The sequence below is a fragment of the Taudactylus pleione genome, unplaced genomic scaffold (genome assembly GCF_031769625.1).
Source record: "Taudactylus pleione unplaced genomic scaffold, aTauple2 ptg000214l, whole genome shotgun sequence".
In the NCBI taxonomy this organism is placed as follows: Eukaryota; Metazoa; Chordata; class Amphibia; order Anura; family Myobatrachidae; genus Taudactylus; species Taudactylus pleione.
The window spans coordinates 12230491-12250390 of NW_028284616.1; the positions used below are offsets into that span (position 1 = coordinate 12230491).

The 19900-nt window shown below is 45.6% G+C and overlaps 1 protein-coding gene across 2 annotated transcripts in view; it reads left to right on the top strand.

Moving 5' to 3' along the window:
• The window catches only part of FCHO1 (FCH and mu domain containing endocytic adaptor 1), a 195809-nt gene that overhangs the window by 140943 nt on the left and 34966 nt on the right, over window positions 1-19900 (top strand). For both annotated transcript variants that reach the window (XM_088478463.1, XM_088478464.1), the window contains exon 28: window positions 17338-17396. In XM_088478463.1, coding sequence (XP_088334589.1) covers window positions 17338-17396 — 59 coding nt within the window. The remainder of the gene's footprint in view (window positions 1-17337; window positions 17397-19900) is intronic.

Sequence of the window (19900 nt, forward strand, 5' to 3'; positions counted from 1 at the left end):
AATAAGTATTATCCCGCATTGGGTAAAAGATCTACCAGTGGATATTATTTTACATGGCCATATGAGTTGTTGCAACAATTGTATATTTTGAATTATACTCTTATTTAAGAGAGACATTTTATTTATTTTTATCTTTTCAATTTTTATTGTATGTTTAATAAATGTTGTTTGTTTTTGATTCAGAGAGGCTAAGGTGTTATTAATTATCAATCAAGCACGTGTTATTATCTAGTCACAGTAGCGCAATCTACTCCAATTTTTACTGCCAGATGTTCACACCTTTTTTCAAGGTGTTCTCTGAATCCAGCCTCCCTTCATACCTCCTGTGGCTCCTGGGGACTTGGCGGTGGTTCTTCGGGTCTTGCAGGGACCTCCTTTTGAGCCTCTTGAGTCGGTGGAGCTCAAGTGGTTAACGTTTAAGACCGTTTTTCTCCTGGCAGTTGCTTCTACCAGGAGGGTGTCAGAGTTGGGGGCACTTTCCTGTTGCCCCCTTTTCTGATTTTTCACCAGTACAGAGCGGTGCTCTGCACTCGTCCTGAGTTTTTACCTAAAGTGGTTTTGAAGTTCCACATCAATCAGGAAGTTGTTGTGCCAGCTTTTCAGTCACCTGATCTTTCAGCTGGTGAGGCTTCCTTGGATGTAGTCCGTGCACTTAGAATCTATGTGGACCAGACTGCTTCTGTTAGGAAGTCTGATTAATTGTTTGTCCTCTTTGGTTTTCACAGGAGGGGTTGGCCTGCCAACAAACAAACGTTAGCCCATTGGCTTTGTTCCCTTATTTGTGATGCTTATGCACAGGAGAGTCTACCTGTGCCAGCCTCGGTTAAGACTCATTCCACTCGTTCTGTTGGTCCCTCTTGGGCTGCTAGACGTGGCGCCTCTGCTGTTCAGCTATGTAAGGCGGCCACCTAGTCTTCCATTCAGACGTTTTTGAGGTTCTATGCGTTTGACACCTTTGCCTCTCAGGATGCATCCTTCGGGCACCGGGTTCTCCTTTGCACAGGAGTGTCCCCGCCCTTAGTTGAACTAATTTGGGACATCCCCAAGGTCAACCCTGTGGGCCCCCTATGGACCCTGAAGTAGAAAACAAGAGATATGGTAAGAGCTTACCTTTGTTATTTCTGTTTCTACGAAGTTCATAGGGTCCACAGGGCACCCGCCCTGACGCACCTGGCTTCATATGGGCTGTGTGGCTGGTCACCTGTTTTTCGTCCCCCATTTCTGTGAGAATGGTTTCTTGTGTGTTCCAGTCTTCCTTCTCTGTGTTTAGTCTCCTTCTCCGGCCTTGGCTGCTTACCAACTGAGGTGCCTGTGGCTCGGTGGCGGGGTATAGAGGAGGATGGACCCAAGTGCATCCTGGGAGCAGCAAAGCTTTAACTGCGTGGTGCTCGTGGATCCAGATCCAGCTATACCCCAATGTCAACCCTGTGGACCCTATGGACTTCGTAGAAACAGAAATAACAAAAGTAAGCTCTTAGCATATCTCTTGTTTTCTCAAACGAGAGACTCTAATGTACTTGTCTTCTTGAACAGTCGTGCATCGGGGCCTTCAACTTCTATTTCTACTCTGGTTAGAGCCTGTTTGTGCTGTTCTCTGAAGGTAGGCCAGTTTTATAGCTTCTCTAATGAACAAACCTGTTTTCATCTGTGCTAACATACTTGCACAAGGGTTTTCTAATCATTCATTTGTCTTCTAACACACTTAGCAAACACAATGTACCATTAGAATAGTAATGGTTGCTGGAAATGGACCTCTATACACCTATGTAGATATTCCTTTAAAAACCAGAAGTTTGCAGCTAGTATAGTCATTTACCACATTAACAATGTATAGGGTGTATTTCTGATTAATTTAATGTTGTTATCTTCATTGAAAAAAACAGTGCTTTTCTTTCAAAAATAAGTACATTTCTAAGTGACCCCAAACTTTTGAATGGTAGTGTATCTGTCAATGTGTACCCACCATTAGATTCATAAGGACCCACTCCACCCACCAGGTAGACCTATCATTGCAGGTACAACTAGCATCACATCAAACCTGTCAGCTCTGATTGATTTTTATCTCCAGCCTGTGGTCAAAACAAACTAAAGCTTTCTTAAAAGATACCGGTGAGGTTTTAAATCTACTAGAAACAATTGAATGGCAAAATGACTATTTTTTAGTGAGTGGGGATGTATCCACCTTATATACCATTATTGATATAGAAATGGGAATAAAAGCTGTATCCCACTTTTTAGATATATCAGATCTCTCTTTGGATATTAAGGATTTCATCTTAAAGAGTATATTATTGATTTTAAAAAAATAATTACTTTTATTTTAATGGATCCTATTTTATTCAGAATGTTGGTACTGCCATGGGGACCAGATTCCTCCCGAAGCTATGCCAATCTCTACATGGCATTTTGGTTAGGGTCTAACCATTTGGCATAATGATGAGCTGGGGACAGGCCTGGCCACATGGGAACATTTTATTGATGATGTACTATTTATTTGGAAGTACGGACTCCAACAGCTATATTGACATTATTAGTTAACATCATAAAAATTGGCTAGATGTAATCCCCTATGGGCATTTTCTACGAGTTAAATGTAATTGTACAGATAAAGATGTATGTGAAGAACAATTAATGCAAATGGGTAGCAGATTTTTAGATAAAGGTTATGATATTGATAAAATAAGTTTGTGAGAGCGTAAAACAAGTAGAGAGAAAAACCTTATTTGAGGGGAAAAAGAAAGATGAAATTGAGAAAGATCATAAGTGGTCTTTTATATGTAATTTTAATTAAAATTTTACAAAATGTTATTTCTTTTTAAAAAACATTGGAGGATTTTAAAGGAGGATCCTATTCTTGGTGATTTAATACCAGAAAAAACATTATTTATATATAGGCGAGCACCCAAACTTAAAGACAAGTTGGTACATAGTGCTATTGAAGAAAAACAAAGAACAAGTGCGAGAATTTTAAAAAGATTTAATTTGTTTTTAAAAAACATTGGAGGATTTTAAAGGAGGATCCTAAAACATTATTTATATATAGGCGAGCACCCTATCTGACAAGTTGGTACATAGTGCTATTGAAGAAAAACAGAGAACAAGTGCGAGAAGTCATGGGTTCCCCAGATGTGGTTTATGTTGTATGTGTCGGACTGTAAAAGGTCAAAGTAAAATTAAAGAATTTCAGGTAAAGGGAGATATATCAAATAAAAGATTTTATTACCTGCAATTCGAAGAATATGATCTATGCCCTAGAGTGTCAATGTGGCCTTGTTTACATAGGCAAAACGAGTAGAAATCTAAAGCACATCTAGCAGAACAAGTTTACAATATTAAAAAGGGTCTTGAGACACCTACTGTATCCATGCATTTTAAAAAAGAACACAAATCAAATCCTTGTCAAATGAGAGCCTTTTGGGGGGTTCAAACCGTTAAACCGACATGGAAGAATACAGATTTGGAGGTCAGATTATCCAAAACAAAAATGCAATAGATTTATAGACTAGGGACTCTGACCTCTAATGGTTTAAATGGGGAATTTGAATTAAAATGGTTTTTATAGTTTTTTATTTTTATGTATTTGTTATATATTATTTTTTCTGGTTACTCTATAGCCTATTCCTTTAAACTGCCTTTTGATGTTTTATATTTCTATTTAAACTCTAATCTGCTTTTTTAACATCTTAAATATTATTCATATTAACCATATCTGTTTAGTTTAATTATTACATATTTCATACCAATGGACTTTAATGGACTTGGATCGATTAATTAATTATAAGTCTATGAAGGGACCAAGGAACTCTAATAATAAGTGGAACTGAACCGTTAAATACACATTTGTGATGGAAATTATAATGGAGCTCTTTGAACTGCCGGTCCAGTATCCGGATGGAATGCATAGTCCATTCAGGGGCCCAGTTTCCGGAATTGAAGGAGCGCATGACGAACTACTTCCGGTTCCGGTCATGTTCAGATGACACGTGCCGGGAAGCAGCACACGTTGTGAGGACTGATTGGGGGAGGTATTTGTCAATTAGTGTAGGTATTTATGTTTGTGAATGAAGCTGAGTCACCACGCTTCCAAGGAAGGACATTAAGTCCGAAAAGCTTTAAGCGTGGTGACTGTTTAGTGGGAACCACTGCCATCATCTGTGACTGTTGCCCTAAGGAGGAGAGAGGATCCTGGGACTCTGAGCCTCAAAACCCTATTCTATCTGGGAGGGTAACTGACTGATGAGAGGAGCGAGTGTACACCATATATATACCCTTTGTGGTTATATGCTTTAGTAAACTATTTAAATATGAGTGCGATGTCAAAATAAAACTTGTTAAATTTTTGGCTATATTGCACTATGTTTTGTGTTTTTCTCTTTTATATCTGAGTTATTGAGGAACTGTTTGGAGAAGTGGAATTTCTCTGTGTATATGGAGGAAATCTTAAGTCCTTAAAAATCATTGGAAACTATTTCATCTAGTTACAAAGACATTTTTTAAATGTAAGGACTGGTTTATTTTATTGTATGTGTTCTTACGCCATCTGAGAGGAAGTTATTTCTGTATAATCTTAATCACTTGAGGATTTGTGAAGTCTTTCATTCCCCTCAGGGGCTGCACTACACGGTTTTGCGCTGTCATTATTATTGTGTTACTATAGTGGGGTATACTGTATATGTGCTAACTGGGAGCTGGCACTTTAAAATATAGAAGTGTGAATAACTCCTCCCCCTCTATACCCCCCTACAAGCCCAGTCTTAGTTTGTGCCCGAGGGAGCTGGTCACATTTGGGACTTCTTCTCAGGGCACTTTTGGGACTTTTCCTCAGTGTCTTAGATAGATAAATAGTTTTTACTGCAAATGAAGACAATGAGGATATGACGGGCAGCGGCTGCCCCTGCCTGTCTGCAACAAGGTTGCTGCCGGGGGACCCTATCGCCACTGCTTGCGGTTAGTGCATGAGTCCTCGGCTACAGGGACCACTGTCCTGGGGAGTACTGCATAGCGCTGCGTGCAGCACGCATCGCAGTCCCCCATTAGCCAGACAGCCACAGATAGCAAAGGCAGATCTGTGAGTATGACCCTGGCTCCCTGATTAGTGGCGTTGCCAGGCACTATAAACGGGCAATCTGTATATAAGATCAGCAGCAGCGTTAGCACTGACAGTTCAAAGTGGGCACCATAGCGAGGGGGGGGGGAGGAGCCAGAACCTGTGTCCCAGGGTATAGAGGCGTTGATTTCAGCCATCCACCAGGTGTTAAAGGTAGAGGAGGAGGACCAGGGTTCTGCACGGCCATTCTTCTATTTTCCGGGATCATAGGAACTAGATTCTCTCCTGACCGCAACTTGGGAACACCCGGATAAAAGAATCCAGGTATCCTGTCGGTTTTTGTTTGCCTACACTTTCCCGGCAGACAGCAGGAAGTTATGTGAGACTCCTGTCTCATCTGTCCAAAAAGACTATTCTGCCATCTCCAGGGGCCACCTCATTAAAGGAACCATCGGACAGGAGGTTTGAGAACTCTCTAAAGTCCATATATACAGCAGCAAACGTGACTCTTCATCATGCAACAGTGAGCTGCTGGACCAAAACGGCGATTGAAACTTGGGCTACACAGCTAGCCAACAGACTACGGGCTCAACACCCGCTGAGGACCTTATTCCTTTAGCAGAACATATAGGGGAATCGGCTTCCTATCTTGGAGAGGCGTCTAAAGATGTTTGTAATCTTGCCTCTAGAATGTCGGCCTTGGCTTCGACAGTGGCAGGCAGATGCAGAATCAAAAAAAGCGGTGGAAAATCTGCCTTTCACAAGCAATGTCCTATTCGGCCCAGAACTGGATAAGTGGATTTTTCCATGCTACTGGGGGTAAGTCTACTTATCTCCCATCTGCTGCTCCGGCTCCTCGTAAGCCCTATTCTGGATCTTCCTTTCGGTCCTTTCGTGCCCCGGAAAGATTCAGAGGGTGCTCCAGAGGAGGACCTACAACCTCTCGTGGTTCCAGACGCCGTGGAAAATCCGCAGCGCCCCTTGGTCAACAGGACACTAAGTCCACCACCAAACCCAGTGCATGACGGGTTTCCCTCTCACCTAGGGACCCCAGGGTGGGAGCTCTTCTTTGGGACTTCAGCGAAGTATGGGCAGAATCTTGTCTAGACGCCTGGGTTCGGGACCTCATCACTCAGGGGTACAAACTCCAAATTCCAACCTCCTCGGGATTTCATCACAGGTTTGCCAGTTTCCAGCAGCAGGAGTGTCATATTACAGGAAGCGATAGACAAACTTCTGACCACTCGGTTACTAGTCCAAGTTCCCATGCATCAAATCAAACAGGGATTCTACTCCAGTTTGTTTGTGGTTCTGAAGCCAGACTGATCGGTCAGACCTATTCTGAACTTGAAGGATCTCAATCCCTACTTAAGAGTATTCAGGTTCAAGATGGAGTTTCTTCAATCTGTCATTGAGGGGCTAGAGGAAGACAAATTCATGGTGTCTCTAGATATCAAGGATGCTTACCTCCACTTTCCAAACTTGGCGCCTCACCAGGCGTTTCTACGATTCGCTGTTCTGAACTCACATTTCCAGTTTTGGGCCTTACCCTTCGGATTGTCATCAGTTCCCAGAGTATTCACCAAAGTATTGGCAGTGATGAAGGGTCTCCTTCGGACACAGGGGGTCACGATTGTCCCTTACCTGGACGATCTCCTTCTGAAAGCTCATTCCAGAGATCAGTTACTACAGAACATTGTGGTGACTCACAGGCTCCTAATATGACACAGGTGGATCCTGAACTTTCCCAAGTCCCATCTGCAGTCGACTCAGAGGTTACAGTTTCTTGGGATGATCCTGGACACTGTTTGTAAGAGGGTCTTCCTTCCTCAGAAAAAGGCAGCCTCCATTCAAGAGATGGTGAGGCTGGATCGTCAACATCGGCGAGTATCGATGCACTTCCGCATACAACTCCTCGGGAAGATGGTGGCGACTTTCGACGCCATTTCCTATGGTCGTTTCCACTCCAGGCCATTTAAGATGGACCTACTCTCCCAATGGTCAGGATCCCATTTTTCCTTCACCAGCACATGAAGCTTAATCCTAAGACTCGTATATCTCTTCTCTGGTGGCTGAGGTCGTCTCACCTGTTGGAGGGCAAGAGGTTCGGAGTGTGAGATGGGACTCTCCTCACCACAGACGCGAGTCTGACAGGGTGGGGGGCAGTGACTCTGGAGAACCACTTCCAGGGCCACTGGACCTCACAGGAGGAGATTCTGCCGATAAACATCTTACAATTACGGGCAGTGTTCTATGCTCTTCAGTTAGCTCATCACCTGTTGCGGGGTCAAGCCGTAAGAGTCCAGTCGGACAACGCCACAGCAGTGGCGTACATAAACCTTCATGGTGGTACCAGATGGCGGGCAGCAATGAAGGAGGTATGCCGCATCCTGCTCTGGGTGGAATAGTACGCCATGGCAATTCAGCAATATTCATTCCAGGCGTGGAAAATTGGGAAGCTGAGTACCTCAACAGTCAGGAAGTGCATCACGGGGAGTGGGCGGTCCATCCTCAGGTGTTTCAACAACTTATCCAGAGGTTGACTTGCGGCCTTCCGCAGGTCAACCTCATGGCGTCCAGACAAAATAATCAACTGCCTCTGTACTGTTCTCAGACAAGAGACCCGGAGGCCGTGGCAGTGGACGCACTCTGAACACCATAGAGGTTCCGATTTGTCTATCTGTTCCCGCCATTTCCTCTTCTGCCTCGGATTCTACAACGCATCGAGAGGGAGAGATCCAAGGTTCTATTAGTGACTCCGGATTGGCCTCGCAGAGCTTTGTATTCTGCTGATCGACGATCCGTGGCTCCTACCTCTGAGAGAAGATCTCTTACAACAGGGTCCTTTAGTCTATCCAGACTTAAGGCGGCTGCGTTTGAAGGCGTTGCTATTGAAAGGGCAATACTACGACGAAAGGGGATCCCATCAACTGTAATCCCTACTATTCTCCGGGCCCGTAAGGAAGTTACTTCCAAATACTACCACCGCATTTGGAAGGAATATGCAACATGGTGTGAATGGCGGGGATCTCCTATAAATTTTAAGGTAACCAGACTCCTTCTTTTCCTGCAGACAGGTTTCTCTGTGGGACTACGTCTGGGGTCCCTGAAGACTAAGGTCTCTGCACTATCCGTTTTCTTCCAGAAAAAACTGACCTTACTCCCAGATGTTCAGACTTTTCTGCAAGGGGTTATACGTTTACAACCACCCTTTGTACCTCCTACGGCTCCATGGGATCTAGATCTCTTCCTTTCCTACAGTCTTCTCTGTTCGAACCATTAGAGATGGTGGAATTGAAGTACCTCTCGTGGAAGGTGGTACTTCTCCTCTCTCTGGTCTCGGCCAGAAGGGTGTCGGAACTCGGGGCTCTCTCCTGTTGTCCTCTGTACTTGGTTTTTCATGGAGATAGGGCGGAACTTCATACGAGAATGGCTTTTATTCCTAAGGTGGTTTCTGCATTCTACATAAACCAACCTATTGTGGAGCCGGTTCTTCCGCAGGATTCACCAGCATCTAGATCCTTGGATGTCATTAGATCTCTCCGGATCTATGTGGATAGAACTGCAGCTCTACGAAAATCTTATTCTCTGTTTGTCTTGTATGATGCCGCTCATCCTGGTTGGCCGGCTTCCAAACTGACGCTTGCACGCTGGATCCGTCCGACCATCAGACAGGCCTATGTAACCTTCTCTAGGGAGCCTCCGCTTTGATTACAGCTCATTCCACTCGCTCCTTGTGGGCAGCTGCTCGCGAGGTTTCCATGGAGTTACTTTGCTGGGCGGCCACTTGGTTGGGCCGGCATACTTTTGTCCGGTTTTACCGATTTGACACGTTTACTGCCTGTGCATCACAGTATGGCCATGCTGTTCTACGGGGTTCTTAGCGCTCTCCCGCCCATGAAGAGAGCTCTAGGACGTCCCCACTGTCACCAAATTCAAACTTGCTTCCGGGCGTCTGGGATGAATTTACGCCACTGGTAACACACAATTTGTCAAAAAAAAGCAAATTAGATTTTATCGGCAGTTTATAGTAGAACTAAAGTATCAGGTGCAAAACGTGCAGTGTATAGTCATAAGCAGATACGGCAAATATGATAACAGTTCAATCCACAAGTATGTTTCCAATAGTTGATTACTTTTTCATTTCAGAAAAAAAATTTCACCAAGGTGACAAAGTGTAAAGTGCACCATGCAAGAATGCATATTTACACAAATTCCAGTGCCAATTAAAATGATGTATCAAAAAAATAGTTTAAATGCGTGTGTGTATGTATATGTGTGTGTGTGTATATATATATATATATATATATATATATATATGTATGTATGTATAAAATGAATTTGCGATTGGATGACACACGTTGGGAGCTCCTACCTCATGAGCTATTTATTCATTCTTGAACTCAGGCATGTACCTTTTTTAAAAAATATTTCTTCCTGGTTTTTTTTTTATTGAATATTTGTCTCTGTGATTGTATGTGACACTTTTTGGGAGTAGACTCTTATTTAATGAATTGTATTTTAATAAATTGTTAGATTTTATGTATAAACTTATTGTGGTTGATATTTATGTTCTGCACTTTATTTGCACCAGAGAGGTAAATACATGGAAAAGAGCAGACAGCACTCCTGGGACTTCACAATGACGCTGAATAAAATTCAAGCAGCCATATATGTATACCAGCGTTTCGGGTCTTTTTATTGACCATCTTTCAAGGAACCTTGAAAAAGGGTCAATAAAGACCCGAAACGTTGGAAAATATATCTTTCTTCTTCAGGGTCCATAGGGGGTCCACAGGGTTGACCATGGGGTATAGGTTGGGAACCAAATCCAGGCACCACGCAGTTAAAGCTTTCAGCTCCCAGGATGCACTGGGTCCACTCTCTCTATAACCCCGCCCCCCAAGCCATAGGCACCTCAGTTTAAGTTGGTGCCTGGCCAGAGTCGGGTCACCGTTAACGCAGGAGGGGCTGATTAGCAGCCCCTAAGCTACTTTTTATTTAATGAGTTTAAAGTTTTTTATTTCCTTTTAGACTCTTCAGAGCACGTTGCCATATTTTAGATGGAACTGTGTTGCATACGCTGGTAATGGGTCCCTGCATCTAATCCTAGCGTCAGTCAGGTCCAGTATAACGCTGCTTGATATTTCCATAAGGATGGTTAGTCAGATAGGTCTGACCAGAAAATAGAGCACGATACTGTACCCATTTTTGCTTTGCTATCCTGCAAGTCATGGACTGCAGGTATGTGTACGGAGGATTTCACTCAAAAAGGGATTATGTATACGGCACCGTCAGGTGCTGGGCCCTTACAGGACCCCCCTGGGCGGTTTCTTTCTCAAGATCCTGGCCTTCATTGCAGATCGCCTGGCGGCCCACATTGTTGTAACTTATTTGGGGTTACTTCGACATGCTGCCCTTTCATCTCAGGGTATCTCGCAGTTTCTTGCGGTTTACTTCTGTAACACAGACTATCGCTCCCTACCGGGGTTTTTCACAGTACATGCAATTCCCTCAGGTACCACTACAGTCTGTTATTTTCCTTGCAGGGATTATCACAACAGCCACCCTGGGTGGATGTCGTTACTATGAAACACAAAATGGCGTAATAAACGCCCTGTGGTTACTTCCCAGTCTGCACTGCTGTCTAACATACATCATCAGCCAAGCAGGGGCGAATTTGCCGCTAAGCGGCTGCCTAGGGCCCGGGAGAACCTGCCGTGCTGTTTGTGTCACGTCGGAGGCCCGGCTGCACTAAGCTGGGGGAGAAGGAGGCGGAGTTGAGGCCAGGGCTGCCCGGCCCTATCATTAAGCAGGAAGGGGCGGGCTTGGAGATGCTACTGTTGAATGGAGTGCCACTGTGAGGAGGATGCCGCTGCTCCGGCAGACAGAAAGTGACAGTGATTCACTGTCACTCCCCCGCTGTGCCACTGTTAAGGCTGGAGCTACTTAAAGAGGCAAGCAATGCAGGTCCACAGGCGCGGTGCAAATGGAGGTCATAGGCAGGTAAATTTATGTCTATGCTGGGAGGTGGTTTGTGAGGGGAGAGGGTCTACGGCTGCTGAGAGGGGTCTGTGATGGGAGGGGATGTATGTACTGTGAGGGGAGAAGTGTCTGTGAGGGGAGGGGGGGTCTGTGCCATCAGGGGAGAGGATCTATGGCTGCCGAGAGGGGTCTGTGAGGTGAGGGGAGAAGTGTCTGTGAGGGGAGGGGGGGGTCTGTGCCGTCAGGGGAGAGGATCTATGGCTGCTGAGAGGGGAGGGGGTGTCTGTACTTTGAGGGGAGAAGTGTCTGTGAGGGGAGGGGGGGGTCCGTGCCATCAGGGGAGAGGATCTATGGCTGCTGAGAGGGGTCTGAGAGGGGAGGGGGTGTCTGTAGTTTGAGGGGAGAAGTGTCTGGGAGGGGAGGGGGGGTCTGTGCCATCAGGGGAGAGGATCTATGGCTGCTGAGAGGGGTCTGAGAGGGGAGGGGGTGTCTGTACTTTGAGGGGAGAAGTGTCTGTGAGGGGAGGGGGGGGGGTCTGTGCCATCAGGGGAGAGGATCTATGGCTGCTGAGAGGGGAGGGGGTGTCTGTACTTTGAGGGGAGAAGTGTCTGTGAGGGGAGGGGGGGGTCTGTGCCATCAGGGGAGAGGATCTATGGCTGCTGAGAGGGGTCTGAGGGGAGGGGGGTTCTTTACTGTGAGGGGAGAGGAGTCTGTGAGGGGAGGGGGATCTGTGCCGTGAGGGGGTCTATGGCTGCTGAGAGGGGTCTATGAGGGAAGGGAGTGTCTGTACTTTGAGGGGAGAGGAGTCTGTGATGGTAGGGTAGGTCTGTGCTGTGAAGAGGGGGGGGACCTGTGGTGTGAGGGAAGAGGGTCTATGGCTGCTGAGAGGGGTCTGCGAGGGGAGGGGGTGTCTACTGTGAGGCGAGAGGAATCTGTGAAGGGAGGGGGGTCTGTGCTCTGAGGGGAGAGGGGTGGGAATGATGGGTGCTATGTAAGAGGGCAGTATGTGGTGCTGTCAGGTGGGCAGTGAAGGGACCAGGCTGTCATTGTGACTATAACAACCAGAAGCTGTATGCATACATACATTTATTTATGAAAATACTATAAATATATATATATATATATAATTATATATATATATATATATATATATAATGTTGCTAGCGGCATTAGCTGTGACACTCTTTTCCCCTCACTGTGCCAACACCCCTGTACCCGCTGGTGCTGCCATATCAAAAGCGCTAAACTTTACCTGGCAGTGGCTGAGGAGACTGCGTGAGTTACTCAAGTATTAGTGCTGGTTAGTGTGTTTGGTGGAACGGGGGCGGCAGCTGGACTCCCTGAAGCTATGGGAAGGTGTAGCCGAATGTCAGAGAGGATTAATACACTGAAGGGAGGAGAGCAACTTCTGGCTAAAAGAGGACTGAGTGAAGAGTCAGGGTAGCGTCAAAAGCCCACTAATAGGAGCCTGCAGGTAGTGTGAAGGCGCAGTTCCTGATGATGTCATTTTTCAAAAGAACATCTGAAATATAGAATATATATATATATATATATATATATATATATATATATATATATGATTCCTTTCATACATATTTAAGTATACATTATGTATAATACACAGCTAGCTACATATTAATATTTAAAACAGGATGATATATAAATATATACAAGTATATATGTTAGAAAGAAAGAGGGGTCGCTCCATATTGTAAAACAGCTTGGCCACAGGGTACCACACATTATGGTATTGTTAAATTACTTCACCGGCACACTGACAATCACCATCCAGGCTGAAGAGTCCAATAATGGAAATATAGTGCTATGGATTGTTTGAAGGAGGGGGGCCCCAAACTGGTATCTTGCCTAGGGTCCCCTGAGATCTAAATCCGGCTCTGCAGCCAAGGGTGAACTGGATAATGTATTGGACTCCTTCCCTCTCACATGAGGGGGAGCCTCAATCAAGTATTATCATCCCTGCTTAGGTGCTGGCGGTCAAGTCCATCCTAGTTATAGGGGATGTCGAACCTGCACCTAAATCAAATCACCCTCAGTTTCAGCATTGTTATCTTCGGCAGTGTTCCCCTTCTCTGACTAGCAGGTGGATCACATGGTGGGAGTCTGGCTATCTCCACAAAACAGGCATCACAAAGGCGTTTGGCCTCATGTTTCCCATTCCCTGAGGGTCATTACAAGTAATAGTAATCACCTCCTGGGGTGGATTTTCATGTTACTCGTCTGTTTAAGAGCACTACTACACCTCCTGTTCCTGCCCGGACGGATTTTGCGGATCCATAGATGGTAGCTTTGCCTGAAATCAATATACTCGCTTTCAGAGGCTGTTGCCCGTCCAACCATGGCTTTCGCATGGTTGGCTAATGTTATTGAGTCCTGGGCTGATGCATTTGTAGAGCTGCTTCCCTCAGCAACTTCTGGGGAACAGATGTCTTTTCTTGCTTACATAAAAAATGCAGTTTCATATGTTGGAGTAACTATTGGATGCCAGTCTCCTCACCTTCAGGGTTTCAGTTGCGACTGTATCCGCCGCCATACCCTATGGCTGCACTCTTGGAAGGCAGAGGTGGACTCGAAGGGTCCTAAGCTTGACAAGAATGTAGCATTGTTGGAAATATCACTAACGGCTAAATTTCCGCCTTCAGCTACTCCCACTACAAGGCCTCGGACTAAATCTATTAAGTCTTTTTGTCCTCAGGGACAGCCTAAAGGCCAGTCTTTTCCTAGGCTGTCTGCCTCCACGAGGGCCGCCATACCCGGTACCGAGCAGACCTGGACATCCAGACGTCCTGCTTCTAAACCTAAGGATAAACCTTCAGCCTGACGGGACTTTTTCAGTTCGCCCAGTGCTGGTGTCAAGTCACCACGGATGCTTGGGTAAGAGTTGAAGTCTCTCACGGGTACGCCCTCTCATTCCTTAGACTGCCTCCCCAAATGTTTTGCTACACAGGCCCTTCTTCAGACCAGAACAAGGCCTTACAAATCCAGAAAGCTTTACAGTCCTTGCAGTAAGCAGGGGTAATTATGCCAGCTCCACTATCTCAGCAAGGGACTGGTTATTCTACTTTCTTTCTGGTGCAGAGGCCGAATGGTACTCATTGGCCTATCCTCTATCTCAAATGCCTTAACCGGTTCCTAAAGGTGCCTAGGCTTAGGAGGGAACCCCTACGCTCCATCATCCGAGCTATGGAACCTGGGGACTTTATGGTATCGCTGAATATTCAGGACGCGTATCTACAGGTACCTATAGAGCTCTTTCATCAGCATTATCTCAGGTTTGCTGTGCCACAGCAACACTTCCAATATTTGGGCTCTGCCCTTTGGACTGTCCACATCCCCACCGGGGTTGACCAGATTTATGGCTTTTATGACAGCCCACCTGTTGAGGGTATCCGACTGCTCCAGTATCTGGATGGCCTCCTGCTCTTAGCAGGATCACCAAGGTACTTTAAAGCCATTTCAAGTTAACCATTGCTTTCCTCCCCAAGCCCAAATGGTTAATCAACTGGGAAAAAGTCCTCCCGGAATCCCTCCCAGGGTATGATTCATCTGGGAGCCCTGCTGGATTCTCAGAATCGGAGAATCCTTCTGACGTCAGACAAGATCTCCACTCTTCAAATACGAGTGCGCGGATGTCTCCACAGTCGACAAGTGTCATTACACTCTGTTCTGCGGGTTCTGGAATTCAGGGTGTCTACCTTCGAAAGGGTGGAATATGCTCAGTTCCATTCCAGGCCTTTGCAAAAACTGATCCTCTCCAGATGGAACGGGTTTCTCCATCGGATCACTGTTCAGACGATGATGCTCTCTCCGGAGGTGAGTCTGTCTGTGTCTGGGTGGCTATTGCCATCTCATCTAGAGTAATCCTTACAACAAACGGCAGTCTCTGGGGCGCAGTGACCGGTCCGCACTCCTTTCAGGGCAGTTGGACGTCTGTCGATTCCGCCCTGCCAAATCAACTTATTGGAACTTCAAGTTGTCTTGGGCCCTCGCTCTGGCCTAACACGTACTTCACAGTAAACCTGTTCAGGTTCAGTCCGACGATGTCACAACAGTGGCTTACATCTAGGAGACACTCGTAGTTGGGCAGCAATGACAGAAATGTCACATACTCTGACATAGTCCAAGGGTCTCCTCCTGGCCATTTCTGCAGTGTTCATTCCGGGAGTGATCCATTGGGAAGCGGACTTCCTGAGCCGTCACAACGTGCATCCCAAGGACTGGTCTCTTCTCTAAGAGAGGTTTCAACTCCTAGTGAACAGAGGGGGCCTCCCAGAGGTAGTCCTCATGGCCTCCTGACTCTGTCACACACTGGCAGTGTTAGAGTCCAGAACTAGAGGTACTGAAGCATCCTTCGGTGACGTGTTGTCAGTGAAGTGGACCTTCCACTTTGTGTACCTGTTTCCTCCAGTCTCCCTTCTTCGAGGTCTTCGGAAGTTCAATCAAGACGGAGGTATTGTCCTGCTGGTGGCTCCAGATTGACCCAGACGTCACTGGTACTTAGATTTTCGGAGTCTCTCAATCGACACTCCATTCCTGCTGCCTTAATATCCAGACCTGTTGTCTCAGGGTCTTTGCCTTTACCGGGACCTGGATCGTTTGTCTTTGAGTCCCTACTGTGGTCCTAAGGCTTCTCTGGCTCTGTCATCATCGGGATGTTGAGAGCGCGTAAGCCAGCTTTTGCTGGGATCTACCACAAAATGTGGCATGCATAATTCTTATGGTATCGTACCTGTAGCTACGATCCTCAGGTGTTTAGGATTTCCAGAAGTTCTGGCTTGGATCTAGCCCTCCGCCTGGCCTTTCTGAAAGTGCGGGTTTCTGCACTGTCAGTATCGTTCGGATGTGGAATTTCTCCACTCTCGGGTATCCAGACCCTCCTTCAGGGTATTTTCTGAATTCTACCTCCCTTTATCCCGCCTAGGGGATTCTTGGGATTTGGCAGTGGTTCTTCGTGCCCTCCTGGGGCCTCCATTTGAACCACTAGTTTTGATAGCCCTTACGTGGTTTATGGCTTAGACTCTCTTTCTTATGGCGTTTGCATCTGCCAGGAGAGTGTCGGAATTGGGAGCGTTCTCATGTGGCTCCCTCTTCTGGATATTTCACCAAGACAGGGTTGTGAGTCGCACTTGCCCTATGTTTCTAAAGTGGTTTTTAAGTTCCATGTTATTCAGGAACTTATTGTACCGACATTTCAGTTTCCAGTCCTCTCGGCTGGGGTGGCCTCATTGACTGTGGTCCGGCCTCTCCGGATTTACGTGGTCCGTTCAAGTTCCTTCAGGAAATCAGACTCCTTATTTGTGGTCTCTGGATTTCACAGGAAAGGATGGCCGGCCGATAAACAGACATTGGCTAGATGGCTTCGAATGTCTATCTCAGGGGCCTACACATAGGAAGGCCTTTCTGTTTCTATTGATGCTTATTCTACTCGGGCTGTGGGCCCAATGTGGGTGGCTCGCTGTGGCGCCTCGGCTGGTCTGCCTTGCAAGGTGGCCACGTGGTCTTCTGTCCACATCTTTCTAAGGTTCTATGCATTGGATTCCTTTGCCTCTCAGGATGCTTCCTTTGGGCGACGGATTCTCCTCTCATCACAGGAGCGTCCCCACCCTTATAAGGACTGCTTTGGTCAACCCTGGTCAACCCTGTGGACCCCCTATGGACCCTGAAGAAGAAAATGAGAGAGATGGTAAAAACTTACCCTTGTTATCTCTTTCTTCGAAGTCCATAGGGTCCACAGGGCACCCGTCCTGATGCACCTGGCTTCATATGGGCTGTGTTACTGGTCACCGGTTTCCCGTCTCCTTCTCTGTGAGTATGGTTCTTGAGTGTTCCAGTCTTCTCTCTCTTTCCTCCTCCGGCCTTTGGCTACTTTCAAACTGAGGTGCCTCTGGCTTGGGGGCGGGGTTATAGGGAGAGGGGACCCAGTGCATCCTGGGAGCTGAGAGCTTTAACTGCGTGGTGCCCGGATTCGGTTCCCAAACTATACCCCGAAGAAAGAGAGATAACAAGGGTAAGTCCTTACCATATCTCTCATTATTTTCTATATCTAATATATATATATATATATATATATATATATATATATAATATATGCAGCAAGCTTCATGCAGGATTAAGTTATTTATTTAAAAATATGGGTTCCACTTTGTTCACGGAAGTGTACCAACAAATTTTTCTGTGTGTATGTATGAATAATTAAATATACACTATGTATGCATGTGTTTGGAAATGTATTTTATATTAGCAAACAGTATATACAGTAGCACTAATCCATCTCAAATTTTCCTCAGCTCAGAGAGGAGGTTGCTGTGGCAGATCCCCAACACACCCTCTGGGAAGGAACGAGAAGGTAATGGCATATTATGCAGGAAACCTGATATATCAAGTAACCAGATTTGTACTTTTTTAGGGCATGTATGGCGTGTGGCCAATTACACTGATCATACTTGTCCTGTATTTAGCATCTTCAAGATTGCTGTACTACAGACTTAATTATACGATGTGAATTTATGGTGTTGAAAACACCTGATGTGTGGGAAACTAGACCAAGATAAGACAACCATCATTTTCAAAGTAATGTATACAAAATAGGGGTGTGGTCAGCACAAACCAATTTCCATAAAATGTAAGACAAGGTGCTAGCACTGCTCTGACTGGCTAAACAATTTATATAAACATTTTCCATGCTGGCATATATGAACTTTCGATGAGCTATGCATTGTTGCTTGTTTCCAAGTGGGAGCATTAGAGAATTGCATCTTATGTGAATAATATTTATTGGCAAGGTCAGGTAAAGCGTGGATTAAATGTATTTACTAAGAACTTGCCATGGTCAAATTACATGTATTTATTCTAAAAATTCCATGGAGAAAAATTAAATATTCTACAGATTTTTCTTGGAAGTCTTTTGCAGTTAGCTGGCTTTTTATAATCATTTGTGGTTTGCCTATTTTGTCACATCCCTAATCATAAGTAAACTATTCTTCCACTACCATGGCAGCAGATACTAAGGAATTAATCTTTCATTCCAGCTAAATCAGGACAGAAAACTTTTCATATGATGAGTGCAGGTAGTCTCTTATTTATATATTTTTTTACACAGAGGCTTACCTGCTTACATGACATATGCAATGATAGGAGGCTTTTTCCTGAAGACATCCCTGCAGCAGAGTCAGGAAATCGAAGTCACATCTCTGGTCGAGATGGAAGGGAGATCTAATGCTGGGTGCACACTATGCAACATGTTGTTCAATTAGCCAACGGATGACAGTACATCTGGCTGTCTGTATGGTTGACCCACCAACTAACCCATTTGCTGGCTCAGAAACCTTCGACAATGACTTCACTACCGGTTCCTGTGGCCAGACATGTTGGGCAGTCTATTGGAATGTGTATATGCACAATATTGTTTCTGCATACCTCTTAACAAATAGGTGGATCGGGCAATCCATTGTTAAGATGTGTACCCAGAATTAGTCTTTCAGCCTCTGGAGACCCTGGGCCACCCCTGAGGAAGCTCTGAATCTGAGTGTTCTTCCCAAGGATGAAGGTGAAAAAGAGAAGGAATCTTACTTTGTGGATTCCTTGTGTTTTGAATAAGGCTTTGCAAGACTTAACGGGAGGTTGATGATTTATTTCGGGCAGTGAGAAAGGGAGAAATCAGTGTCTGCGAATACACTGTTTAAGAAGAAAAGTAAGATGACACCATTTACCATCCTCACCACCTTTGGAAGCTAATTCTGGGAAGGTAGTGATCCTGAAAGGAAGTTTCAGGTTTCCTTTATACTTCATATTCTATACCCTTTTGCTAAAGGAGATACTGAGAACTGACAGAGGGCCTGAACGAGCGCCCGCTCTGAATCAGGGCGTTTTTTTTTTTTTTGGTGCGTCCTACCACCCACAGCTTATGCGAGCGTCCATGATGATGGTCTCGATGGTCAAGACCATCGCGACCATCGGGCTTGCGACGAGACCCTGCAGTAGGGTCTCGCTGCCGCAAGCCTTGGAGTGATTTTGGCTCTATCGGAGCCAAAATCACTCCCACTGACATCACTAGTGATGTCAGTGGGGCAGGACCCAGACCGTAGGCGTTCCCATGGGAACGCCTCTGTCTGGGCAGCCACGCCCACCAAAGGGGGCTTGCTGTCACTCACCATTTGGTGCGAGACCCCGAGCGACGGCTTCCCTGTTGCTCGCCGGGTCTCGCGCATCCGCACGACGGAGCAGCCTCCGTCGTGCGCATTTGGGTACCATCGACCCGCTTGCTCGCGAGTGGGTCTAAATGAGACCCAGAGTCCACCTCCCATGGATACTCCCATTGCAAGATTAGGACAAGATTGCATTGCATTGACTCTCTACTTACTTATCCCCAGCAGCTGACATCATAAACAAGAATCTGAATAAGAGAAGCAGGGGAACTGCATCACTGGTTTAATTGAGCCTGTATCATCAACATGGAGCCTGCCCCCCAAAAACCAAGGTCACTCATTTAAGTACTCTTACTGGCCCTGTTGAGAGGAAACGAACCAGTACGAACCATCATTGTGTTTGTTGAGGGTGTAATAAGGATTTATCACATGTTGTATTGTATCCCTAAAGAATGGTGTCAGGATCAGCCTCCATAATTGTTTAAGGAATGAATTTGTTGTACGATGACGTACAGTATCTTGTGTGCAAAGAGTAACTGCAGTCTGCTCAAGGGTTTAAAATAAATATCACAGCTGTGCTTAGACATAGAGTATGAGAAAGAGGTTTCAAAAGAAAGTTCTTTTGATTCAGATGATAGTTCATCACCGAGAAAGGACGGGGGAATTAAGGAAATTGGCAGGATATTTAACCCTCAAAACAATAGAA